A 27,926-nucleotide genomic window follows, 5' to 3' on the forward strand; every position below is an offset into this window, starting at 1 on the left:
CATTCTCCTCAGTCCAATACTCAACTCTTCTGCCAGGATGATCCAACAAGCTTTGTCTTTAGTTGGCATTCTTGGATCTGATATATTTCATTCAAGTCTTACTGAACAGAATTCATTCTAGTTTTCTCCCTTTCTGACTCAGTGGCTGGCTTCTCCCACAGTGAGAACCCTGGCTTCCATCATCTTTAATATATTTACTTATTTAATCAGTTTCCTTTACATAGCCACCACCCATCCCTCCCCACTCACAGATGTCTCCTCCCCTCACTTGGGCTCTCCACACCCTACGTGGGCTCTGGCTGCTCTTGCTGGGCCTCCTCTGCATGGGCCCCTCCTCCCCTTGCTTGGCTCCTGCACCCAGGCCAGGCTGTCCCTGCATGTGGACACTACCTTGACTCCATGCTCTGCCTTAACCTGTGCCCACCACCTTGCTGCAACACACCTAATGGCTTTGGGAGTGAATTCTTCAGAAAAGAAAGTGGAGGGAAGGAGCAGAAAGGAAAAGTAAGAACACTGTGCACTGTCTGATACCAGCTGAAATTGATGAGTGCTTTTAGTCTTGCTGCCAAACGAATTGACCAACTGACAATTTCTTATTCAGTGTTTATTGTGCTTAGACATTTGGAAGTTGAAGATAGAGTACAAGAGATATAAGAAAACATGCTTGCTGCCTTACAGAAACATCAGGGGACATGGGATTAAGATATTAAATCAAAACTAACAGTGTAGTAATAAGTTCCTCCTGTGAATAGTACAAAAATTTGTGCTTCAAAGGTAAAATTAAACTATGAATATACATTCTAAGCAATTGGCAAAGTCACAATGGCTTAACTCTCACCTATGTTAATAATCAAATTGTAGTTTTGAAATAGGCCCAGGGATCCAGTGATTATGATGAAAAAAAATTCTTAGTTGCTGATTTTCAATCACTCAGTCCTATAGATTCTTGCTTAATGTGCATGAAGGCATCAGATAATAATTTTGTAAAGAAATGTTTATTGGTTTGCTCAGCATAATACTTATTGTAGTATATTACAAACAGAACAGGTGGTACAAATGCCATGATTATAGTCTTACTTTCATCAAACAATTCTTGATAAAATTGTTAAGAAATATTTATTTTCTTATGAGAGCTGAAGAGTCAATAGTACTAACGGGGGGAGGAGCGTGGAGATTGTCCTATGAAGACCAGAGAATTGGAATTCATATATGTGGCTTTGGTTTAGTTACCGCCTTTATATTACACCATATATACTCCTTCAAAGACACTGAGAGAGCGCAATGATTGTACAGAATTCCCAGTCATTCATCAAGTGCCCTAGGTTAAGCTTTTCTTGATTTCTGAGTTTTATTTACAATGTAAATTGGGGTCTCTGGTGTTCTTAGATGTTTCTAGAAGAACAAAGCAGAAGTCCTTAGGGAAAGTCAGGCTCCACTTATGGTCCCATCTCTTGACTCAACCTTTAGAACAATAGGTTTTTCTGGTTGAAGAAGTCCTGTTGGACTTAATTTCACAGGGACCTGCAACAATTAAACAAACATATTGAGAAACAATAAATGAAGCTAATGAAAACAAGATAGAAGCAAAATAGAAAAGATACATTAAGGACAATAATGCTTTGCAAATTTATAAACACTACTTTTAGCATTATGTATCTTGAATTCTGTATACTTATCCTATAAGCTGTGCAAAGACTGTATAGTGAAAGCATTCTTTCACCCATCATTTAATACAATATTTATTGAGCACCTATTTTGTGCCAGGTCTGAGATAAACTCATGTTGGCTTGAGTTTTTTTAATGAAATTTTATGTATAATGAATGAGGCTTAAAAATTTATTCCAAATTGTTAGGTGTTACTGCAAACTATTTTTGAACAGCCATATAAAGGTCATTTCGTATATGTTGAATTTTGAATTGTTCTCCTGAGTAGGTATTATACACTTTAATCACACAGGCAGTCTTTGAATTCTAATCAATCCAGTAGCCCCTCTCAATTGAAACCATGCAGTATAATGATGGTAAGTTGCCTTTAGAAAGTATTATGCTTTTGTTTTCTAATATCTACTCCAGTTTTTTCAAACGTAATGCAAAAGGGGAACTTCTCATGTTCTACAGCATTTTGATTAATACTTTGGGCACAATTCTCACTGAGTCTGTCCTTTCATGATGAGGCAGCCACTAACAGACTAACCTTCTGATCTTAGTTAACTGCAGGGCAAACAAAGTGTCATGGAGATTGAGAAATGCCAGTCTGTAGATGGCTGGGAGCTTGCCTGGGAGTATCTTCTCCATCCCAGACATGCCAGCAGCCAGCTTTCTCTTGTACCTGAGCCACCTATCTGTACACACTTACTGGACAGCTACACAGATGCCCTAAACCCACAAATAAGATGGAACTATTTCCATCCTCCTCCTCTCCCATGCTGAAAGCCTACATTAGGGGAAGAGTTCCATATGCAACACATGAGTCTGGAAGTAAGACTTATAGTGCCTTGGTTCTAATGAATTAATGACAATTTTTCTTGAAGGTCTTCAGATGAAATACCCTAATATTTCCATAACTGCAACACCATATTTTTAATTTCAAATGAAATAAACATATTTTCTTCGCAGAAAGACAGATGGACACACACAGGCACAAATCTCATTTGTTAAACTTTAAAATTAAAAAGCTTAAAGTTTCTGTCCATGAGATCCAAATAAACTGCAGATCACTCCTTAAACATTTACTAAATATTCACAAAAGATGATATCTTCATCAAGATACCATTCTGACTTTATGAAAGCAATAAAATGAGGTGATACCATTAAGGGAGTGGCAAAGGTATTCTTAGACACAGAGAAAATATAGAGAACAAAACTGGATGATTAATGACAAGGTATAAAATTAGGTGGTGATAACATCCTGCAGTAACCAAAAATAGAGCAATGAGTGAACCCTGGACTAGGTAGGGAAGATTCTTTGGAGGGACCTGGAGTTTGAACTAACAATTGAAAGATAAATACAGAAAGAGGACGAGAGTGGGAAGAATATTTATGGAGTTATTAATTGATTGAAAAGGAGCCAACCTGGTATGGAGCAGCACATCTAAAGGGTGAATTCAAACATTCAGGGTGGCCCTAGTCTGTGGAACCCTTTATATCTGGCAGAAGTGCCTTAAATCAGTGATTCTCCAATTTGCCTTCAAATGAGAACCAGTGGGGGAACCTTTAAAGCCACATTCTGGGTCAATTATTTTGGAATTGCAGAGATAACCCAGAGCAGACTGATTTTTTTAAAGCTCCCTGGTGATTGCAATGTGGTGCCAATGGTTGAGACGCACTGTCACGAGAGAGCTTCTGTAAGTTCGTGTGGAGGAAAGCACCCCTCAAAAGTCATGGTAAGATAATCACTGCACTTTGTGATTGTGCAAAACACTTCCTTATCTTTCCAATTGATTTGAAACTGAATTTAACTCTTGCTCAAGTTCAAAGAGACTGAACACAATTATTTTTTTTCTTTAAATTTAATTTTTCTTGCCATTGCTAACTGGCTATGTTATAGAGACTGGACATACTTATGTCATGTTAATCTGCATTGACTTTACATGATCTTTATAGTTCAGCTGTAATAAAGCCATGTTTTGAACTGCAGAACTGAAGCACCCTTAAAGATCACTGATGGCTCCAAATACATTATTTGCCCTGTAAAATAATTACTAAAAAGATGAACAAGCATATTCTTTTCTTTTTTTAATATAGACTCCACAGTGAACAAAACTCTCAATAGAACATTATTTATACAGCAAGTTTGCTGACCTGTGTTTCTTTGCAAGGTTTGAAGGAGAAGTTCTGCAGTATTTTGACGAGCGCAAGCTTCATGTTCAGGAGAGCAAACCTCATGCCAATGCAGTTTCGGGGCCCAGTTCCAAAGGGCATGTATAAGTAAGGATCTATGTTGTCCTTGTTCTTCTTGCTGAACCTGGCTCCACAATCATAGATAAAAAAGTTAATGAGAGAAAAACCACAAAGGCTATTATATGTTCAGACTTCTGACTTAGACCTCCTGTCTCCACAAGCAGTGGTAAACAAAATATTCTGATGGGTTAGTAATGGAAATCCTACTATGGTTATTTTACTGTGAAAATTGTAAGCTATAGATCCTTTCCATTCTCCTTATCCTATAGGAGCTGTTCATTTTGTTGAGATTAGATGAGTACCGTTTTAAAAACTTACCTCTAATTAATAAATTATATTCCTGGTTGTGATGTGCTCACACTCTAAAAGGCACATAAGTAATGAGAATGATTAATGAAAAAGTAGTTTCCTGCCTCAAGTAATACTTACGTTGGTCCTATGCACATTGAGGAAAGAGCAGGAGAAAATATCTAGCACTATTTAAATTGGGCTTCTTCTTTTTCCTTCTCCTCCCTCTCTCCTGCTTTTTTTTATTTGTAAGTCTCCTGTTAACTCCTCCTCTTCCCTGTCTTCTCCTTCTTCTTTCGCTTTGTCTTCGTAGTCCTCCTCCTCCTCCTTCTCTTCTCCCTCCTGCTCCCTCTTCTCTTCCTCCCCCTTCTCCTCCCTCGTCTTCCTCCTTCTTACCTCTCAATCTCACCCTCTCTCTCTTTTCCCCACATAGAATAATTTAAGTCAAGTCATTTACATGGGCATTTGATGCTACTCTTCTGTAATATAATCACAGCTTTCCTTGTCTGTCTGTTCCTCTAGGCTATAAATTCTTTGAAGGTTAGACCTGCGTTTTGTTCAACTTGATTCCTCACTATAGATTATATGAAGAAAAGATGGTGTTGTGGGTAAAGTGATAATGACATTGTGGTATTGTGTTTTAAAACATGTCCTCATATTTTGGAGAGCATTCTAAAATATTTAAAGGTGATTGTTTCAAAATAACAAGAGTTTCAGAGATGATTGTGGTGCTGTGTGGATGGGGCAGCTGACACACGTTGACGATTCTTTTGGCAGGTGATGGGTTCATGTAGATGCATTGAAAGTGCTCTATAGAGTTGTTTTTATAGAATATACATGCATATATATGAAACATCCTCCATAATAGATTCTTTTTAACATTTGGATGTCTCAAATCCTGGCCCAGTTCCTGACACTCAGTAAGCTCTTACTCTCTGGCGACACAATGAATCCACGGGGAGTACACTGAGTGGTCTCTGATTTTGTGCCATTAGAGGAGGTTGAATTTCTCAGGTTCAAAGAAACACAGAATTCTGCTGCTCCAGAAAACAGAGGACTTGGTCAATTCTGATTACTCTTCCAACACATATGTCCAGACTCCATGCTAGCCCAAGGGACACCATGGCCAACAAGACAAGCTCCCTGCCATCATCAGCCTTGCAGTGATGGGTCTATAAAGTCTAACTCTCAGGCCCCCTGACTCACCAGCCAGTACCCTAAAAACTATATTCTTAACTTTGCTTACCAATAGAATAATGAAAAGGCATCAACTATTTCCAGTGTTCCTAAGCACAATCTTGGCACTATATTCCCAGAGCAGCCTACTGGAATGTCTGAGATGTATAGAGAGCTATGACTATGCTTTGGAAGAGTCACTGACCACTGAGAGTACAAGGGACCTGGCACAGGACTGCAGCCACAGCCAGGACCAGGAAGACCTGTCCCCTCCACTGTCCTCAATGGAGTGGCTTACACCAATAGAGATAAGGACTTCTTAGGTTCTCACCCTGCTCCTTTACAATTACCCTTGAGGAAACAGCAACCAATGTTGAACAAAAAGGAATGTGGAAACATTTGTTAAAGTTGGTGGTAAATTCAGAGAGATACAGGGAACAGCACAGAAAAGCTGTAAATCAGTAAAAAGCCTACACTAACATAAAATAGGGGTCAAATGAATTATGGCAAATCCATATCCAAAATATGTAGTTAAAAAGGATAGTGTATAGTGTATAGTTGACTCTTAAATAAAGTAAGAAGCAGTTCAAACTTAAATACAACGTGATACTCTAGTTTTTAAAAAGTTATATATGCATAGAAAAATGTCCATCAAGGCATATATTACATTATTACTGAGGCTTATCTTATGGTGTTTTGACTGTGTGTGGCTATAGTTTTCCTTTTACTAGTCTATGGTTCATATGCTTTCACAATTAATACTTTTTTAATAGGAAATTTGTACAAAAAAGAGTTACAAGAACATCACTATACAATACATGATTATTATGTACACTAAGAGATGTCAGAATATGCTTGAATCAGCCTGGTTCAGGGTGGGCTCCCTTTCCCAGGGGCCTTGTACCTTTCAGGGCGGAACTCCTCAGGCTCTGACCAGTACTTTGGATCCCGGTGAAGGGCATGAGTTGGTATCATCACCACTACCCCTTTGGGAATGAACACTCCCTTGATTTCAACATCTTTCTTACAGACCCTCTCAATTCTTCCAGCAATGGGGAATAATCTGAGAGTTTCATTCACCACCATGTCAAGATGTTCCATCTGTAGCAGGGCATCATAGGTGGCAGGTGACTGGGAACAAAAAAAAGCCCATATTGTAATAAATAGAGATTTAGAATTAACTGTCAACCCAGTATAGTCAGTATTACTGAAGTGTTAGGGGATCAAAACAAATATATTGGCAAAGGGCTTTCACACCCATAAGGCATTTTAATAACTATCAAGTGCTTGTTCTGCTCAATGTCTCATCAGACATGTGGAGATGTTACAGATATGGGAGACCTGCCAGGACATCCGCTACCCAGGAACTGAAATCCAGAGCATCACCACATAGTGCCTTTTCTTCTCTCATGAACAAATGTGAAAAAAGGAGGATGAACATTACATTTCACTACAATATGTCAAAGTCAATGTCACCTTGCAAAAACAAAGCCACATGTGTACCCAGGAAAGGAAAAGAGCATGTAGAGAGCAAATCGCCCTGTTCCATATAAGGCTCTTTTGTTGGAAATCCTACTTGGTAACCCTTTTGATTACATATATATATATATATATATATATATATATATATATATATATATATATACACACACACACACATATGTATATACATATAGTGGGTACAAAGACTATAACAAGCTCTATAAATAATTTGAGAATAAACTAGTCTATCTCTAACCCCAAACAGGAAAAAAGAAGGTTAACATTGGAAGCTACAAGGGTACAAAATTTTAATTCTAGTAAAAGTTATATAGGGGATAGAAATCCCACATTCAGTCCCATCCCCTCTTGCTCAAACAGTCTGCTACTTGCTACTTAAGGGCTTTGCAATCAGCTCTAAAAGAAGTCCCTTTGTGTTCATCTCACTGCCAGACCAGCCTTACCAGCCTCAGAGGCCAGGTCTCTTCATACCACAAAGGATCCCAGGTGGGCAGAGATCTGAAGAGAGTGTGGGTGATATGTCCCTAACACTTCATCTTGTATTTGGAGGCAATAGTGTAGAGGTTAAGACATTCCACAGGAGCCACATACTCTGGTTCCTACTTGGCTTCTTCACCACTAGCTCCATGACTACAGGATGAGACAGGTGTTTGGCAGAGCTGGGTCCACCTGCCCAGTGCACCTGAGGCCAGGCACGGTCAGACAAGAGCCTGCAGAGCTATCTATCCAGACATGTGAGCAACAAATGCTTATTGTTAGATGCCACTAAGGTTTTCTGGATTTTTTTTTTTTGCATTATTGTAGTAACTGGTAATAGATGCATAAGGACAAGCACTGTTTTATGAATGTCTTGTATTTCCAGGAGCAACATCCATTACCTATATTTCTCCCTTTCTTTTCCTCTTTAGAGCCTTCCTAAGTAGTGCCTGCAAAAAAATCAAGGCTTACACATTTGGAAAAACACCTCGTAGGAAGTGGTGAGCAGGAATTCTTGCTAAGGCTCCACCTTCTCCCTCCATCTTCATGTATCATCCACTCACCTTATTTGGCAAAGTCACATCAATCTCCTCCTGCAGTTTCTGTTGGACATCAGGGTGAGTGGCCAGTTCATACATAATGAAGGAAAGAACACTGCTAGTGGTGTCATAGCCAGCAAAAATGAAGATAATTGACTGGGCTATGATCTCCATGTCAGACAGAACTGAAAGGAGAGAAAGGATATGTTAGGAAAGCAGGACAATGTAGAAGATCACAGTTTACAGGAAGAAAAATCCAAGTGAGCTCCCAAATCCCTAGTGGAAAAAGTGGAAAAGTAACTCAGAGTCACACTGGGAGTGGTTTTCATTCTGATGTCTATGTTATAGAGCCCAAACAAGGCAACTTTGTATAACCCAGTTTATCTCAAGGTGTATATGACTGTGGCCCATCCACTCCTCATTATGCCGTCCTCACCACCAACACATCTGGGCTATTTCCAGAGAGCATTTCAGTCTAATATACTTAGTGCTATGGGTGTATCCCTTGGATTATCATAAAAGTATTTCAGCTGTAAGTGAAGTATATGGTAGCCTTCTCTGCCAGGAAAAAATTAAAGTATTTTAGTTACAACAGAGCTTGAAAATTTTTGAGAATTTGCAATACTGAGGCTTTAGGGAAAATTGAAGGATCTTTTCTCTACACATGGTTGGGGGAACTTAAGGGAACAACATTGGACTACAGATAAACTCTTGCTACTTCAAGTGTGGTCCATGGACCAGCAGCATCAACAGGATCTGGCAGCTTGTTAGAAATGCAGAATCTAAAGCCCCACCTAGACCTACAGAATCCATGCCTGAACTTTCAGGAGAAGTGGTGATTTGGGTGCCTGAGAAGCATGGATTTTACCTTTGAGAGGCATCAGGTAGTAGAAAATCTAGGGTACAGTTTTTCAAAATAGACTGTCTCAGGATGTACAGCAACTACAGAAATAGACAGAAAGCTCAAAGGGTGGTCACTGATCCTAGTCTGATGAATGGTACTAAAATAGCAGAAATCTTTATGATTACAAGTTGGCCACCTCCTTCATTTTTTCTCTGGAGAGAAGCAGAGCACAGTCAGGATTTGGTCTGTTTCACTGGTACTGGATTAGGACCTTTGTATACCCAAACTACTGAAATAAATATGGTGCCCACACTATCCATGCAATTCATCACTAAAAACAATACAAAATGAGTGTAAGAAGTGTCTGCACAGTTGTGATTTTCGAGTAATACATCTATGATGCTTCAGTTGGTAAATTCAACTATCAAATTTTTAGGCAGTTAGTGGCAACCCCATGAAACTGAATTGAACTTGAGCTATAATCTCAAAGTTAACAGCTCTGCTATTCAGTGAGATAACCACTAGACATATGTACCTGTTTAAGTTCAAATTTTAATTAATTAAAATTAAATACATGTTAAAATTCCCCTTGAATGGCTGTAGCCACATGTTCAGTGCCCAGTAGCCCCATGTGTCCAGTGGTTACTGTACTGAACAGGGAAATGATATTCTATTTCCTTCATCACAGAAAGTTGGATTGGAATAGATAGATTGATAATAGGTAGATAATGGATAGACAGATGATAGAATAGATGTACACACAGACACGTGTACAGTACTGTGCTGGAGCAAGTCCATCCTTGATCTAGAGAACCAATTGTTAAATATTCAAGACTTTTGTGAGACGGTTGTCAAATTTTTGAAGCTTGAAACTGACCATGATCCTTATTTTGCCACCATCATAGTTATTATAATTTGAGTCAAAAGGATCCATCGATGGTGAAACTAGTTGGTGAAAGGTCAGGAGGAATAGGATATTTACGAAGTCTAAAATGTTTCCCCATAGGTTACTTACTCATTATGGAGGGAAAAATAAATGTTTACAGTAGATTGAGCTTGTGAGCACACTTTCACCAAGTGTGCTAGTTAAAAATCACTCTTACTGGGCCAGTGTGCCTCCTGATTTGATGTTAGGTACAAATTTCTTGGCAGAGGTTCTGACTCAGTGGATCTGGAGCAGGCTGAGAACCTGCATTTGTTCTGATGTAGGTGATCCACAGACCCCTGGCTGACTTCCAGGCATGACAGGCTTGTTCAGGGCTGCCTTTCTTGCTTTGAAAATGGCTATTCTTGTGTGCTTCTAAAAGGTGCATGAAGCTACCATTTCTAATGTTTGAATGTGTATCATTCTGCAGTGTGGAAGAAATTCTCTTCCTGAAAAGTTTCCTGCACATTTTCAGAACAAGACCCTCCCTCTGGGCTTCCTCATCAGGAGTTCCCAGAAGTCCCCCTTGGTTACCTCTGTGGGACTCAGTTTCTTTTGAATTCTGGGAATCGATCATCAGCTGAAGGAAATCTACTCGGTGCTGGAAGCAGAAAGAGAAATATCAGTGACAGAAAGTGACTCGTTAAGACAGAATTAAATCAGAAGTACAGTCTTCAACCTCCCTTCTGACAATATGGGCCCCTGACGTCCAGAGTCTGACAGCTGTTGTCTGAGTCATCAGTGAACAAAACATCCATCTAAGACCCTGGAGGGCAGGATCTTTTCGTTGGAGAATTCCAGCTATCACGTGCAACTGCTTTTTGGCCTTTGCTCTCCCTGAATCTTTGATTCTCTGGCTTTTAGACACTGTTTCCTGGCCAAAGAGTTGCCTTCTCCTTTCCGCATCACACCTGCTTGCTCAGGACTTAAGTTCTTTTTGTTCTGAGGCCTTCATTCTGAACCAGTGGCCACATAGATTAATCTTCTGACAATTTCAGAGCTCCTTTGCAGTTTTTTTGTGGTAGCATCTTCAAGTGCTGTACCCTCCCAGAACTCTGTACAATCTTTAGTGACATCTGGGTACACAGTTCTGCCTCTGTGACCTGCAGACATCCTTGGTCTGGTCTAGAGCCCTCATGAGGGCAGAGCTGCATCAGCCAGCTTGCAGCCCCTGGGCCCAAAGAAGACCTCCGCTTGCCTCAAGCATTGCGCATGCTCATATTTAACATATGCTATAATAAGCAGGTAGGCAGAGAGGGCTTTCCATGGAGAATGTCTAAAATAACTTGAAATGATTCCTTACCAGTCTAAGATGTTGGGCAATTAAAATAGCAGTATAATCATTGTTAAAGAGTCATCGTTTTCCTCTGAAAATTTATTGAAGTGAAGTGGTCACGTTTTTTCTCACTGACATTTATGCTATGACATACTAATTGTTGTGCCTGATATTAAATTTTAAATGCAGACTGCCTTGCTCATTCTTATATATGCCTCCCATCCTCCACCTTCTTCATTCCTACAGAATGAATTCTTCTTTTGTTGTTTGCTTAAGTTTTCTGTCTTCCTTTAAAAAATACACTTAAACACCCAAACTATAAGAATACAATGTCCCAAATTATCAAAAAGTGAACATCTTGGTGTAACCACCACCAGATTTTACCTTTTGTTTATCTTGGAGGCGACTTTCTTTCATCCTTTTTACAGAGTTTTTTAAAAAGTTTGTAACATCTTTTGGAAACACAGAGATATTTAGCATTTCAAAAATTGGGATAAGGAATGGAAAGAGTGCTATAGGGGATAAAAAAGAAAACCATCATTAAAACACAAAATTTATCTGGAGCAATTATAATTTTCTCTACCATGAGTGTGAAAAGTAATAGACTTCAGGGTTCTCAAACAGGAACCATTCTCTCTATGACATTTGCTCATCTTCCAGGCCAATGGCTGAGCAATGGCACATCCACACTTAGCGACCACCACTACAGCTGTGAAGTCAATGACCTCTTCTGCATTTTCGGTGACACGATTAAGTTAACAGGATTAAATTCCCTGTCCTCTTAGCCCTTATAAAAGACTATGGTGTGCTTCTTTAATTGTGCTTTTCATGAAATAGTAGTTGTGACAGAAATAATATATCCTATGTCCTTCATCTACTGTGGGATCAAACTAGAAATCAATAACTAAAAGAAATTTGAGAAACTCAGAAGTATGTGGAAATTAAATAATGTGCTTCTAAATAACCAGGGGGTCAAAGTAGAAATCAAAAGGTCAATTAGAAATTATTTTAAATGAAAAAAAAATGATGACATGATATGCCCAAACTTATGGGACGTAAGAAAAGCAGTGCTCAGAGGAAAATTTATAGCATTAAATGTCTAAATTTATTAAAAAAAGATCTAAAATCAATAATCTAACTTTACACCATAACATAGTGAAAAAAGAAGAACAAAATAAACATAATTCGAGCAGAAGGAAAAATTGTAAGAATAACTAAATTATGTACTAATAACACAGACACTTAAAACAATAAAGAAAAATTAATAAAACCAAAAGATGGTACTTTGAATAATATCATCAAAATTAACAAACCTTTAGCTAGAATGACCAAGAAAAAAGGAGAGACAACTTATCTTAATAGTCTCGAAAATGAAAGAAGAGAATTGACTAGGGACATGAATACAATTATATAAAGAGGAAAGCAATGAAAAGGAGAATAAAAAATAGAGAAATATCATTGAAATCATTTGTAGGAAGTGTCCACAGTAGCCAAATCTAGAGAGACAGAAAATAGATTAGTAGTTGCATAGAGCGATGGAGTTGATGGGTTTGTGATAGCTAAAATTACAAGTCTCTACAATTCAACAAGAAGACATAACAATTTTAAATATTTACATACACAACGCAGTTCTATGCAGATTCCTGAAGCAAATCCTACTTGATCTAAATAAAATGATAAACAACAGCAGTATAATATCCGGGGACTTAAACACCCCACTGACAACAGGACAGATCATCCAAACAGAAAATAAACAAAGAAACAATAAACTGAAACAGAATTCCAGATCAAATGGACCTAAGAGACATTTACAGAACGTTCTACCCAAAAACCAGGGAACATGCATTCTTCTCATCAGCTCATGGGACATTCTCCAAGATTGACCACATTCTAGGCCACAAAACATGTTTCAACAAATTTAAAAACTACAAATTATATGGTATCTCTTCTCAGACCACAGTAGAATAAAATTAGAAATCAATTATAACAGAAACACTCATCTCTACATAAAGTCATAGAAACTAAACAACCTACTGCTGAATGATTCTTGGGTCAAGGAGGAAATTAAGATGGAAATCAAAAGATTTTTTAAACTAAATGACAATGGGAACACAAGTTATCAAAATCTGTGGGACACAGCTAAAGGAGCCCTCAGAGGAAAATTCACAGCCTTAAATGCCTACATCGAAAAATATAGAAAGATCACAAATCAAAAATCTAATGAAGTCACTCAAAGAACTGTAAAAAGAAGAACAAACCAATCTCATATCCAGCAGAAGAAAAGAAATGACCAAGATGAGAGCAGAACTAAAGAAAATTGATAATAAAACAACTATATGAAAGATTAATGAAAGAAAAAGCTGGTTCTTTGAAAAGATAAATAAAATTGACATACCTCTTGTTAGATTAACCAGAAGGAGAAAAGAAAGGACTCTAATAAACTCAATTAGGAATGAAAAAGGAGAAATTACAACCGATACCACAGAAAAGAAGATATCCTCTCTGAATGCTATAAAAATCTCTATGAACATTAACTTGAAAATGTTGAGGAAATGGACAAATTCTTGGAAACACACAGCCTCCCCAGGCTCTATCAGGAAGAAATAGAACTCCTGAACAGACAAATATCAAGTACTAAAATTGACCATGAATAAAATCCTTCCTAAAAAAATAGTCCTGTACCAGAAGGTTTCACACCCAAATTCTACCAGACCTACAAGGAAGAACTGGTACCTATCCTATAGAAATTATTCCACAATATTGAGAAGGAAGGGATCCTTCCCAACATGTTTTACAAACCCAACTTCACCCTGATACCAAAACCAGGAAAGGACTCAACAGAAAAAGAAAACTACGGACCAATATCCCTTATGAATATAGATGCAAAATCCTCAGTAAAATCCCAGCACATTGAATTTAGCTGCTCAAAAAAAAAAAAATCCATCATGACCAAGTGGATTTCATCCCAGAGATGCAGGGATGATTCAACATATGCAAATCTATAAATGTAATTCACCACATAAACAGAAGTAAGAGTAAAGACCGTATGATCTTCTCAACAGATGCAGAAAAAGCATTCTACAAAATTCAGCACCCTTTTATGATAAGAAAACTTAACAACACAGTCATAGATGTGACTTACCTCAAAATGATAAAAACCTTACATGACAAACCCACAGCCAACATCATTTTGAATTGGGAAAAATTCAAAGCATTCCTGCTTAGAACTGGAACCAGACAAGGTTGCACTCTATCACCACTTCTATTCAACATAGTGCTGGAAGTCTTAACCAGACAAGACAGGAAATCGAGGCTATCCAAATGGGAGCAGAAGAGGTCAAACTACTGATCTTTGCTGATGATATAATCTTATATCTAGAAATCCCCAAAGATTCTGCCAAGAGACTACTGGAATTGATAAATAAGTTCAACAAAGTCTCAGGTTAGAAGATCAGTGGAAGCAAATCAGTAGCATTCATATACAGTAACAACAGTCAAACTGAGGCCAAAGCAAAGATTCAATAACTTTCACAATACCAGCAAAGAAAATAAAATGCATAGGAATATATTTAAATAAGGAGGTGAAAGACCTGTACGGGGAGAGCTATGAAACTGAGGAAGGAAATAGCATAGGACGTAAAGAGATGGAAAACCATACCATGCTTATGGATCGGCAGAATCAACATTGTTAAAATGTCTATACTATCCCAAGTGATCTACACACTCGATGCAATCCCTATTAAACTACCAACATCATTTTTCAGAGATCTAGAAAAACTAATTCTATGCTTTGTATGGAACCAGAGAAGACCTCATATAACTAAAGCAACCTTAGGCATAAAAACAAATTGGGGGCCGGGTGCGGTTGCTCACTCCTGTAATCCTAGCACTCTGGGAAGCCAAGGTGGGTGGATTGTTGGAGCTCAGGAGTTCGAGACCAGCCTGACCAAGAACGAGACCCCGTCTCTACTAAAAATGGAAAGAAATTATATGGACAGCTAAAAATATATAGAAAAATTAGCCGGGCATGGTGGCGCATGCCTGTAGTCCCAGCTACTTGGGAGGCTGAGGCAGGAGGATCGCTTGAGCCCAGGAGTTTGAGGTTGCTGTGAGCTAGGCTGATGCCATGGCACTCTAGCCCAGGCAACAGAGTGAGACCCTGTCTCAAATTTAAAAAAAAAAGAAAAAAGAAAAAAAGAAAAGACAAATTGGGAGGCATCAATTTACCAGGCTATAGTAATAAAATAGTATGGTACTGGCACAAGAATAGAGACAAAGACTAATTGGAACAGGACTGAGAACTCAGACATAAAACCATCCTCATTATAGCCATCTGGTCTTTGACAAAGAAGACAAAAACACACATTGGGGAAAAGAATGCCTATTTAATAAATGGTACTGAGAAAATTGGATAGTAATATGTAGAAGACTGAAACAGGATCCACACCTCTCAGCACTCACAAAAGTCAACTCATGATGGCTAACAGACTTAAACCTAAGGCATGAAACTATATGAATTCTAGAACAAAACATTAGGAAAACTCTTACAGACATTGGCCTATGGAAAGACTTTATGAAGAAAACCCCAAAGCAATCATAGCATTGACAAAAAACAATAAATCGGACCTGATGAAATTAAAAATTTCTACACAGAAGCTATTAGTAGAGTGAACAGACAACCTACAGAATGAGAGAAAATATTTGCATGCTATACATCTGAAAAAGGGCTGATAACGAGAATCTATATAGAACTCAGGAAAATTAGCAAGCAAAAATCAAACAACCCCATTAAAAAGTGAGCAAAAGTCATGAACAGAAACTTTACAGAGGAAGATAGACTAAAGGCCAATAAACATATGAAAACATGCTCAATATCTCTAATCATCAGGGAAACATAATCAAAACCACAATGAGGTATCACTTAACTCAAGTGAGAATGGCTTTTATCAAAAAGTCTGAAAACAACAAATGTTGGTATGGATGTAGACAGATAAGAACACTCATACACTGCTGGTGGGACTGCAAACTAGTACAACCTCTACTGAAAGTAATATAGAGATACCTCAAAGAACTAAAAGTAGAACTAGTATTTGATCCAAGAATGCCACTACTGGGCTTCTATCCTAAGGAAACAAAGACATTATATAAAAATGATATCTCCACCAAAATGTTTACAGCAGAATAATTGACAATTGCAAATATGTGTAAATAACCCATGTGCCAATCAATATGAGTGGATTAATAAAATGTGGTATATGTATAACATAGAGTACTACTCAGCCCCCCCAAAACAATGGTGAACTAATACCTATTGTGTTATGCTGGATGGAGCTGGAGCCCATTCTCTAAAGTGATGTGTCACAAGAATGGAAAAACAAGCACCCATATACTCACTACCAAATTGGTACTAATTGATCAACACTTATGTGTACATATTGAAGTAATACTCATTTCTTGGCAGGCAGGTGGAAAGAGGAGAAGAAGATAGGTATATTTATACCTAATAGGTAAGGTACAGACTGTCTGGGTGATGGGCACACCTGTAGTTCTGACTTCGGTGGTGCAGAGGCAATATATGTAACCTAAACTTTTATACCCCCATAACCCCATAATATTCTGAAATAAAAAGAAAAAAGACCAAAAAAATAAATAAATAAATTGAGCAATGTTAAGAAAATTAAAAAAAAAATTACAGGTCCCTAAGTTGATGAAAATATTCTAAAGTTGACAATGGTGATGGTTACACGTATGTTTGAATGTATTATCAACCATTGAAATGTCCATTTTAAGTGTGTAAATTATATGGTATTTGAATTATATCTCAATAAAGTAATATTTTAAAAAAGAGAGAGAAAAAGAAATAATAGTCCACATACTTATTGAGAGAAAGAGTGGATCTAAGAAATCAAGTTTTAAGAGCCTCTTGGCCTTTTCCACAAAGGGATCCTTTGGGTTGTTGAGGGAATCAATGTTCACTCCAAATGATGTGGCCGTGATCACATCCATGCTGTAGGCCCCAAAGATGCTGAGTAGAGAAAGACACAGAAAATTGAAATTAGCACTGCTTCACTATTCTTCTAGTACACATGCAGCAAGATGTGTGTGTAAATCCGTGAGAACTGTCAGGAGATGTCAAGAACTATGTATGGCCTTTTAGAACTACCTGCTGGATCATCTCCCATTCCTCTCACTCACGATGTGATTATCAAGTGCCAGTGTATGGAGCTGGCCCTGTGCTGGGGGTGGTGGGGACACTAAGTCAAGTTAGACCCACCTCTGAGCTCAAGGAGGTCAGGCAAAGGGTGACAGAGACCCAGAGTCAGACAAACCACAGGAGAGTGTGTTGAGTGCGGATGACAACAGGGGTGTAAGCACCATGCTTCACCAGGACAAGAGTGGAATAACTAACTCTGCCTAGGTACTCAAGAAAGGAGACATTGCCTCAGCAGAGAGTCTATGCCAAGAGTTGATTGATCTTTAGCACATTACAGAACAGCAAGACCTTGTTCTGAGTCGCCACAAACATCCTCTCTCCTCTACACTCTCTGCTAAGGCTCCTGAAAGGCCCATTTCCCCCAACTCCTATGACCCGCAGTTGGCCTGTGGGCAGGAGCATTTCTGAAAAATGTAAGAACTGAGAAAGTTCCTAGGTAAAAACATATTAGATAACAAAGTAATAGATTCCACCAAAATTGATTAAAGAGAGTCCAATTGTTGAGTGACCACATGTCCCCAGTCTGCCTAGGACAGGCTCAGTGTATAACTGTCTTTCCTGCATAACTCAGAAATATGTCAGTTTAGACATTAAATGACAGGATTGCTCTAACCATAGCCTTTTCAAGGACCTTACTCTTTTGAGATTCAAAGAAGGAGAAGTGGTGGGAAGTTTTAATATTTAGTATTTCATGGTATCTTCAGTAAAATTATGAAGGGATTGAAGTTCTCCCAAATTTCCCATTGTTAATCTTCTGCCCTGTCCCTGCCAGCCCTCAGGTACCAAGCCACTTGACCTCCCACCATTCCATACCCTCTGTGCCCAAAACTTCGGTACAATCATGTTTCTTCTTTCTAAGCGATGTGTTTTGTCTTCCAGAACATCCAAAGAACACATCATCAGATTAATTACTTGTAGCTCTTGTACACAGGGGAGAAGACCCTTCCCCATTTCCACTGCCCTGCCTTCTCATGCAATCTGCCTCCTCACCTCAGGTGGTGAATTGGACTTGTAACAACACCAGTGCTTCTGTCTGGTCACTGGAATAACTTAACAGTGGGAACATCAGCTCTCTGGCAGGAAGCTAGACGGTTTCATGAAAGCTCAGAACCCTGAGACTCTGCTCCTACTTACTCTTTGAAGGTGACAGTCTTGCCTTTCTCTGCTTCCTGCCTCAGGTTTCTCACCAACACATCTGCATACTGGCTCATGATGGGGAACATCTAAGCACAAAACACAACACCACACATAGTTAAATGTGTAGACTCAAGTCCCAGAAAGACATGGCTTTCCCTAGCATGGAGTAGTAAGTGATATTTTACAATGAATTTTGCAATGTCTTTTCTGGACATACACATAAAAGACCATTTTTAGGAAGCTCAACCTCAGTGGACTGCCTCCTAGAAAGGGACCATAATCCATAACGTTACTTTCTCCCTGTTCCCAGATTCATACTTTCAGTTTCTAAGTAGAATTCCTTCTATTTTCCTACCTCCTTCAGTTTTCCACTGGTGAAGGTTGGAGATAGCAATGCTCGTATTCTCTTCCATTCTTCATCTTCAGAAAAAGAGACGGCACTTTTCATAAATCCCACTGGACCAAGAGGCTGGAGTTCAAATCAAAAACATTTTGTCCTTTATAAGTTTTGTAGATCTCCACAGATGTAAAAATGTGTTAAACAGACATCACTTATTTAACAAATATTAAGTGACTATCTCCCAGTTGGCAGGCCCCATACTAGGTGCTCAGAGTATTATAGATTTATCCCAAATGCCTACCCTCCTCGGAGCCTCTGTGTGTGTGTGTGTGTGTGTGTGTGTGTGTGTGTGTGTGTGTGTGTGTGTGTGTGTATGAGGTCACCCATCCACCTGGTGTGGCTTCCAGCCTCTAAGTCTGAGTCTCCTTTTAAATGCAAATGACCCCCTGGTGGGGAACCTTATCTTCCAGGGACATAGACAGGAACAAGACCTGTACCTCCTCCAGGGCTGTGCAGAGAAAAAAAGGCCTGGTGACAGTTTACCAAGTGGCCTTGGAAGACTGTGAGTTGCTTGAGTCTACTCCTGTATTTACTTACAGCATAGTATGAACAACTTGAAAAAGGAATACCTTGAGGTAGTAATTTTTTTAACTGTATATAATACATAAAAGACTATGAATGTATTTTGAAGAAATAATACAATTACTTGAAAATCCTTTTCTCTTAATTTTTTTCACAGGGATAGAGGAAAAAGAAAGAGATAACTCTATTTCCTAATTTGGTAATTGCTAGAAGTCCTCTGGAAAAAGAAATAAAGTGGTAGGTGTGAATCTATATGCTGTTCAGACTTACTATACAGCTACGCCAGTCAAGACAGTATGGTACTAGATGAAGGATAGAGACAGTGATCAACGTAACAGAATACAGAATGAGAAATAGACACACACAAAGAAGCCCAAGTGGTTTTTGACAAAGGTGCAAAAAGCAATTCAATGCAGGGAGAACAGCCTTTCCAAAATGGTGTTGGAACAATTGGACAGCCATAGGCCACAAGAAATGGACCTTGATCTAAACCTCATGCTAAATACAAAAATTTACAGAAAATGGATCATAGACATAACTGTAAAGCATACAACTATATAACATTTACAAAACACAACAACAGTATAGGAGGGCTGAGGAAGAATTTTCAGACTTGACACGAAAAGCACCATCCATAAAAGGAAAAACTGATGAACTGGCCTACTCAAAGTTAAAAAAAGTTTGCTGTGATACATGCCCCGTTATGAGAAAAAGACAAGCTACACATCATCACTGTAGAAGAACAGCAGCAGTGAGCCTCATGGTGATGGACCAGTTCTGTATCTTGATCATGCTGGTAGTTATATAAATCTATGAATGTGATAAATTTGCATACAGCTACGCACACACACATCCACAAAAATGAGGACACATAACACTAAGGAAATCTGAAAAAGCTCTATGGGTAATATCAATGTCAATTTCCTGTAACTATAGTGATAGGAATATACTAGATAAATCTAGCATACTGATGCAAAATGTTATCATTAGGAGAAACACGATGAAATGTTCATGGAAACTTGTGTACCTTTTTTGACAATTTCCTGTGAATCTATCAGTATTTCAAAATAAAAATTTAATAAATACAAAAATAAAGGTATAAAGTTAAGTCATGAATGCCTACCCGCCGGTTTGTGAAGACAGAATAACATTCTTTCACTAGTACTGTTTTGATCATGTCGGGATCCGTCAGTGCCAACACAGGCCATTGACCCTCATACACCCTGTGTCAGGAAAACAGAGCTGATTAAACTCTACAAGGGTAATTCGGGAGCTGGAGCCATACCCAGGAATCCAGACTTTGACCCTGACATTACATAATCCATACCCCACTTGTACAATACACAGCAACATTAGGTCCTAGTTGAACTTAGGGTGCAACAGACAGCAAGGTTCTGACCACAGAAGCCACTGAGTATTCATAGCATGAAGGGAAATGTGGCTCACGTGGGGAAGACACATTTAAATACAAAATAGCTCTTCTACAAGATCATGGTTAGAAACAACAGGAAATCTTGTGTTATGAGGTAGTAAGAAAGAGGCAAAACCTTCTCCCACTTGCTTGTAGTGTCCACAGGATTGTACCTCTTCTGTGGCTCTCACCAAGCCCCCAGCAGCTTCAAAAAGGGAACAGTTGCTGCAGTTGGATGAGGCCACCCTCAAAATCATAAAGTCCATTAGCCCACTGGGAACACAGTGGTTTAATAGATTCTGTATCTCTTCTTCAAAGTCAGTAGAATGGAGTAGACAAAGAAAAACTTGTACATACTTTTCTTGAAAAGTCTTCACTTAAATTTAAAAAACAACACAAAACAAAGCTCCACACTTGCAGAGAAAGGAAAAAAAAAACATTATAAATGATTTCCCAATCTGTTCATCTCCATCTCCCAGCTCTTCTTTCAAAAGCACATATTAAACCCAAAACTTTAATTTAAGAATTTGGCTTTCTGTATAAATGAGTCACTGTGGGAGGGAGTTAATGCCATGCATTTATGAGCACATATTAGAATGGTCTGAAATGATGCATTGCATGCAATTGAAGGTAACCTAAGGTATGAAAAAAAGGAGAAGAGGTGAAAAGTCAGACACTGGACTGAAAGTCATGCTGGGAGTACCTGGGCCATCAAACCTGGAGAAAAGTGGTCACCTGCAATGTTCTTAGCCTAATTGAGACTGTAGATCTCAACACTTGGTGACATATGGAATTACTGGTAGGATAAGCCTCCAAAAGCTTTTCAGTAGAGAGTGTGAAACTTGTCAGAACCAAAATGGAGCCACAATGATATTATAAAAATAAATAAAACTTGACAGATCCTGGGAAAAGTATGAAGAGAGCATGCTCGTGCTTGCATGCCTAAAAACAAAAATGTCACAAAATACTCTACAAAAATCACACCTTGCACAAAGAGCACGGTATTGTTAGAATAAAAGTACTCCAGAGAGGACGTCTGCCAGTAACTGCCTGTCCAACCTCAGACTGGTTTCCCCTTGTTATTGATCTTTGTAGATATGGATAATGATTTCAAAATAGTTATGTTATCCTGTTCATTTTTCCCTTTAACAACTTTTTTCTTCTTTTACTTCCCTGAATAGGCACATAGTTTGCTACAGCATGCACATTTCCAATCCAATGCTTTACTCCCAAATAAATATCTTTTTCTTTCAGAGAGCCTCTCTCTGTAATCTTGGTTGACAACGGCTACATCCTAAGAGGCTCTGGGCTGAGATTGTTCTTCATATGTGGGGTACATCATCATAGCAGCAGGCCTATCCCATGGAATTTCCAGAATACTCACCCCCACATTTCTCCATACTTTTTATAACATTCTTCATCAAATTTCCAAAATCCCTGGGAGGAGAAAAAAAAAATTCAATTGCTTTTTTAAATATACTCAACCCTGCCTCTAACTGGGGCAAAAAATGAGTCCAACCCGAAAAAATTAGGTTCGTTGTATTTCACTGGAAGCTCGAGGAAAACTTATGTTCAGAGAAGTTCAGGGGAATGGAGAAAAATAGAGGAGACAATTGCAAGGGATGATTTACTGTCACTCCTGAATTTTCTCCAAATATTGTAGGTACTCTTATCTATGAATACTAAATAACTCCCTGTATTTCTGAAGTATTTTTGCACATGCGTGTATTCTTTGTAACGTCTCATAACCCTCTGAATGATCACCTCCATGGGCATGTGAGGAAACTGAGGCTGAGGGAGAGTGAGCAAGTATCTAGGGGGATGCACATTCTTTCATCTCATTCAGCATCCTTTTCATTTATCTCAGGATCTTTCTCTAGAATTCTAGTGGAACTGGGAAGTTAAAGACATCAGGGACCTCTTTTGGTCTACAGATTGACATCAGCCTAAGGCATGTTGTTGAGTGAGAAAATGAGTAACGAGTGACTGAGGAAATGACAAAATGGCTCGCCTCCTGTTGTCCAATTCAAAATGGAAAAGATCAGGAAATGGAGCTTCTTCACATAGGACAAATTACCATACTTGCTCCAAGTCTTCACTTGTGAAGCTTAAAAACAAATCTTCCTGGTGCTATGTTTCAGTTGTAATATTTTAACTATGCAAAAGAAGGTCCCACAAATATGGATCTTGGGATACACTTAGTAAAGTGCTGATCTTAGCAAGGTGAACAGGATATTATTGCTCTTGCACAGTGAAATATACAGAATCCTAGGCAATAATTGAGCAAGAAATGCCTGAGTTGGGAAATTAGAATCTGAGAAAGTAGCCTTAGGTATGTGGGAAAGGAAATCAAGACCAGAGACCAGCCTGTACACAGGCTTTGCTGCTCACCTCATGGATGTGAGCTGATGACTTTACATTCAGGGGCCAGGCCCTGAGTGAAGAATTAGCCACAATGGCTTGGACAAAATTCACAGTCCCCATGACACCTATAGTGTAATTACTTTAAATTTTAAATTCTTGGTAATTCTTGTTTTGTTTTGTTTTTTGAGACAGAGTCTTGCTCTGTTGCCCTGGCTAAAGTGCAGTGGTGTCAGCCTAGCCCACAGCAACCTCAAACTCCTGGACTCAAGAAATCCTATTGCCTCAGCCTCCTGAGTAGCTGGGACTACAGGCACACACCATCATGCATGCCTAATTTTTTCCTATTTTTCATAGAAATGGGGGTCTCACTCTTGCTCAGGCTGGTCTCAAACTCCTGACCTGAAGCAATCCTCCCGCCTTGGCCTCCCAGAGTGCTGGGATTATGAGTGTGAGCCACCATGCCTGGCCAATTCCTGGTAATTTTGTCAAATAATCTCCTTTCTAGACATTTTGCAAAAGCAAATATACTTTTGTTAAAACAAAACAAAATTAATTTCTTGGCTAAGTATCTGAAGTCAATGGACAACCACTATCTTTTCTCAGTTATATTCACTTCCTGCTGAGCCTCACCCAGAGGGTGCTGCCTTTCAAGGAAGAGAAACAAAGCAGAAATCTCTTATTCTGCCTTATAAATTTCCAAAATATACCATGGAGAACAAAAGCTGGGGTACAATTATGAAGTACCCAGAGGAAATTTAGCAGTTCTTGAGAGAATTCAAGTAGGTGCAAATTACTCCATGAATACAAGGGCTGCCTAATAAACTAACATTTACAAGCTGTGCAAGAGTAAGGAAAACAAGGCTACACAATTGCTCTTGATAACCAAGAAACTCTGAATTTGGTACACACAGCTTAATGAGCCACTACTGGGGGTCCCCCTTCTTACATTTCTCCTAATACCAAGTATGACTGTACCTTCTTATGAATATGCACTAGGCAAAAAGACTTTGCTCACAAAGTCTGAACATCAAGCTCTGAACATTAAGTCCTGATCTGCCAGAGATCTGGGCTGTTCAGCTGAGCCAAATCTGAGGCTCCCGAGAATAGACAACAGAGCCCTAAGGTGAACCTGGCCATAGTGTGGGTAGGGTCTACACATAATTTCTGAAGTGAAAACTTCAAAACTTCCTCCTGAGCAGGAGCATTTTTATCAATGGAATAAGTGGGTGTTTGCAGTCATAAGAAGCAAAAGAGAGTTCAAAAAAACCCACCTTGCGGTAAGACAGAACATTTCCCACAATAGGCAGAGGTGTGGGCCCAGGAATTCCCAGCTTCTTAAAAAGTCCATGTGAGCGAATCTCATATCTATAAAGTGAAAGAGAAAGCCAAGTAACAGGGATTGTGGTTTTATAGATATGGGAGCTGTCCTGTCACTGACTAAGGAACTGCAGTAGCCAAGACAGAGAAGTCATGCCTAGGCAATACCTAATAACTACAACTCCAACGGCAATAGCTACATTCACCCACCATCTTCTTTCCTGCCTCCTGTGTGAGACCCACCCAAAGTCAGAATGATCAGCTAAAAGGAACTGAAATCTTCAGGGTTGAAATCCTGGAATGAATAGTTCATAAATGTGCCCCAAATTGAATGCTCCTTGAATGGTTCAAACTGCAACTCTTCCAGGGCATTTTATTCTCATACGTCCATTAAGTAAATTAACTCTACCATGATTTGGAAAGTCTTGTTCTCAGTAGAAAAGGTGTAAATTTTTTTCTTCTGCTCCAATGATGTGATTTTGTGTAAGTGCACGCGCTCAATCACAGAGGGTCACCAACAGTCTATGGTGACACTGTTCTTATGGCTTGCTCCGAGGCTTATGCTTTCCCTTCTCTCTAAAATGTTATCCTGTTTTAAGACGTGGCCCTTCATAAAACTACCTTCAGAAGGAGGTCTTAGAGGAGTCACAGTGTTCTTATTTTTATACAATGACAATAGTATTCAAGGATTCCACTGGGCTTGTAGAAAAGTGAGCACTTTTTATCTATACCCATGTGTCTCTGGTCAGATGATCTGGTTAATTTGAGCTATAGGGAAGGATGGCTGACCTGTGTGTTCCCAGAATGACACTCTGCAGAGGAACCAATGACTACAGAATCCATGTCCAGGCTCTTCCTCCCCTTGTGGAATGTGGTCCTCCAATGTGTGATCCCTGAGAAGCACAGTGCCAGGCACACTCATTTTGCCCAAGGTAGCCAATTACAAACCAGTCATTTTACTGCCTCTGCACATCAACTCCCTCTGTTGGAAAATCCATTAACACTGATGCAGACATCACTGGTGTGTCATGTATGGCCTCCTCCAACTGGGGGTTCTGGATCCCTGCAGACCTTCCCACTGGGGTGTTACTGAGTGATTGCAGATGGCAGGAAGAAGAGAGGCTGAGGAAAGTGGCTCCCAGGCACTGATCTAACTTTGAAGCTTCTAGGACCACAAGGTTGGCCCTATACAGGCAAATGAGCAAAGTATGGCTGAAAAGTATGGTGTGTATAAATAGTTCCACATTTCCCACAAGCAAATTTAGCTGAAAGAGAAGGACCTTCCAAAGTTCAGCTTCCTTCTTATTGATAGCATAAGATGAAATTATATTACATTACATAAATAACTCTAAAATGTTCCAGATAATTGAATTAAGACCTTATTTCCTCTTCTTTACAGGTTAACTTTTAGGCCAGTATAGTTTCCAAATATTCCATACAAATACAGTAAATCTTATAATATGTGATAAAATATAACTGAAAACCGGCATGAAAGTATGTGTATCTGAAGGACCAGCAGAGGCAGCTCAACTAGGCCCACTTGGATCCTTCCCTCAGAAGAATTAGTGGAAGTCTGTGCACCAACTGCCAAAACCAGGGTGACTTTGGTCATTCCCACTCCAGTTCTTTCCCTTTTTTTTTTTTTTTTTTTTTTTTTTTGAGACAGATTCTCACTCTGTTGCCCGGGCTAGAGTGAGTGCCGTGGCGTCAGCCTAGCTCACAGCAACCTCAAACTCCTGGGCTTAAGCGATCCTACTGCCTCAGCCTCCCGAGTAGCTGGGACTACAGGCATGCACCACCATGCCCAGCTAATTTTTTGTATATAGATTTTTAGTTAGCCAGATAATTTCTTTCTATTTTTAGTAGAGATGGGGTCTCACTCTTGCTCAGGCTGGTCTCGAACTCCTGACCTCGAGCGATCCACCCGCCTCGGCCTCCCAGAGTGCTAGGATTACAGGCATGAGCCACAGCGCCCGGCCCAGTTCTTTCCTTTTTTATTGTAACTGTGCCAAACCCATTAAACTAATCTCTGTTTCTGAACTTCGACATGATACATGAACTCCCAAGTGAGGCCATGCAATGAAGCTAATTTGTCAACAACATTGGCCCCCAAGAAAACATCTACTCTAGTTTCTAAACTCACATGGGACCATATAAAGCAGAGGACAGGCTGAGTCAATTTCTTACTTTCTTTCCAGCTCTTCTCATTTTGGTAATGTTCCTTTTGGTACAATGAAGGCTAACAGAAAAACCCAATCATTTCTCTTGTGTTTAATTCTCTTGCCATAAATAGGGCATTGTCTATGCTACAGCTACTGACTCCTGCTTTGCACCAGTGTCTTCTAGAGCTAAGGTATTGTTTTCCAGGCAGCCGGAATGTCTACGATAGGTTCACTACCAGGGACACCACAGACAGAGTGACATAGATGGTGTACCTATGCGTAGGCTTTAAGCAGGTGAGATGACAACCCATCTGCCATGAAGTATCTCTAATGGGGGCCAGGACCCACAAGTATCTCTGGGGCTTGGGCCCTGAGGGATGAGGAATATTCTCTCAATTCATCCTGCCTGCTCCGTGGGTGCCTTTTATATCCTCACTGGCTCACAGTCTCACATACTACTTTAGACTGACAGATTAAGATAATCTCAATTGGATTTTGTCACTCCTGCTTTTCAGGCCTCTTTCAGATTAATATCAGGGGAGAAATAAAGCTCTATACTAATGCTAACTTCCCAGACACTAGAAGAAAAAGGTGAAAGAAAAGAATAAAACTTCAAGATTTCCTCCAGATCTCCTCTGCTCTAAATATCCACCATTGAGAGGTAAATAATTGTGCCTATTACTGGGTGGAGGAGTTGAATTATAGGAGAAAGAAGAGTTCTGGGGATGGTACAGAAAATAGGTCCAAGGAAAAAGAAAGCCTCCCCTGAAGTCTGGGGTACCCCCACGATCCTGTATACATAATGATTGGGGTGGAAGGGAGAGAAGCAGGAGCTACCCAGGTTTAAGGGAACAATACCTGTATACATATCTTGCAGCAGACAGAACCCAGAGGGGAAGTTAAAGAGACAATCGCCACACCAACTCCTCCTGTGCCTACAATCCCCAGAGCCTGGGAAGAGGATGAGGATCCCAAGCACACAGTGCCCAGTTGTTTGGAATCTGTTTCTGCTGAATTCTAGTTGATTAGTCTAGGTCCAAACTCACGGTCAATCAGAAATCAGCCCCAGGACCAACTGCTGTCATTAAACACTCCTAGTTAGAGAACTTGGGAGATGGATGGTGTAGGGGGAGTTTTCTTTATTCTTTCCACAGATCTACATAAGATCAACAACCATGTGTTTTTGTAGCTTCCAACATTTAAGCAAGTTCCCTTCAATTACCTCCTTTCATCTTCAAAACAGATAAGAGAAAGAGGGGCCAGATTGTACTTCACGTCTAAAGTTACAGAACAGTGGAGCCTGGACAAATACTCACAGATAGAGGAGCACAAGGCTGGTAGCCAGGAGAACCCAGGTTTCCAGGGCAAAGTCTGGGATGAGGTCCATCTCCACTCTCCTTCTTCAGTTCTCTTCTCTGAGTTGTTCTCTGAGCTGTGTGCTGCACTTCGGTGGGCTATGCATGTGGAGCTTTCC

General features: G+C 39.5%; 1 protein-coding gene across 1 annotated transcript; it reads right to left on the reverse strand.

The window, feature by feature from the left end:
- Positions 1 to 589: 589 nt before the first annotated feature.
- Positions 590 to 27,926, reverse strand: LOC123631593 (cytochrome P450 3A4-like). The gene is made up of 13 exons (XM_045541383.1): positions 27,769 to 27,926; positions 24,245 to 24,338; positions 21,994 to 22,046; positions 20,322 to 20,421; positions 18,632 to 18,745; positions 18,274 to 18,362; positions 16,802 to 16,950; positions 11,310 to 11,437; positions 10,184 to 10,250; positions 7,905 to 8,065; positions 6,269 to 6,495; positions 3,802 to 3,964; positions 590 to 1,521 (listed from the first exon to the last, which is right to left on the reverse strand). The coding sequence occupies exons 1-13, from the start codon at positions 27,837 to 27,839 to the stop codon at positions 1,426 to 1,428; spliced, it is 1,512 nt and encodes a 503-aa protein (XP_045397339.1). The 5' UTR covers positions 27,840 to 27,926; the 3' UTR covers positions 590 to 1,425.

Source organism: Lemur catta, chromosome 2 (assembly GCF_020740605.2).
Source record: "Lemur catta isolate mLemCat1 chromosome 2, mLemCat1.pri, whole genome shotgun sequence".
Taxonomy (NCBI): Eukaryota; Metazoa; Chordata; class Mammalia; order Primates; family Lemuridae; genus Lemur; species Lemur catta.

What these genes read in the sequence shown, in the direction of transcription:
- LOC123631593 (XM_045541383.1), bottom strand. Translation starts at nt 27,839, where the DNA reads ATGGACCTCATCCCAGACTTTGCCCTGGAAACCTGGGTTCTCCTGGCT. An exon ending in CTGTCTTCACAAACCGGCGG is followed by an intron (nt 18,746 to 20,321) that starts GTAGGCATTCAT and finishes TTTGAACTCCAG; the next exon opens with CCTCTTGGTCCAGTGGGATT. An exon ending in GCCTCCAAGATAAACAAAAG is followed by an intron (nt 10,251 to 11,309) that starts GTAAAATCTGGT and finishes TTCTGCTTCCAG; the next exon opens with CACCGAGTAGATTTCCTTCA.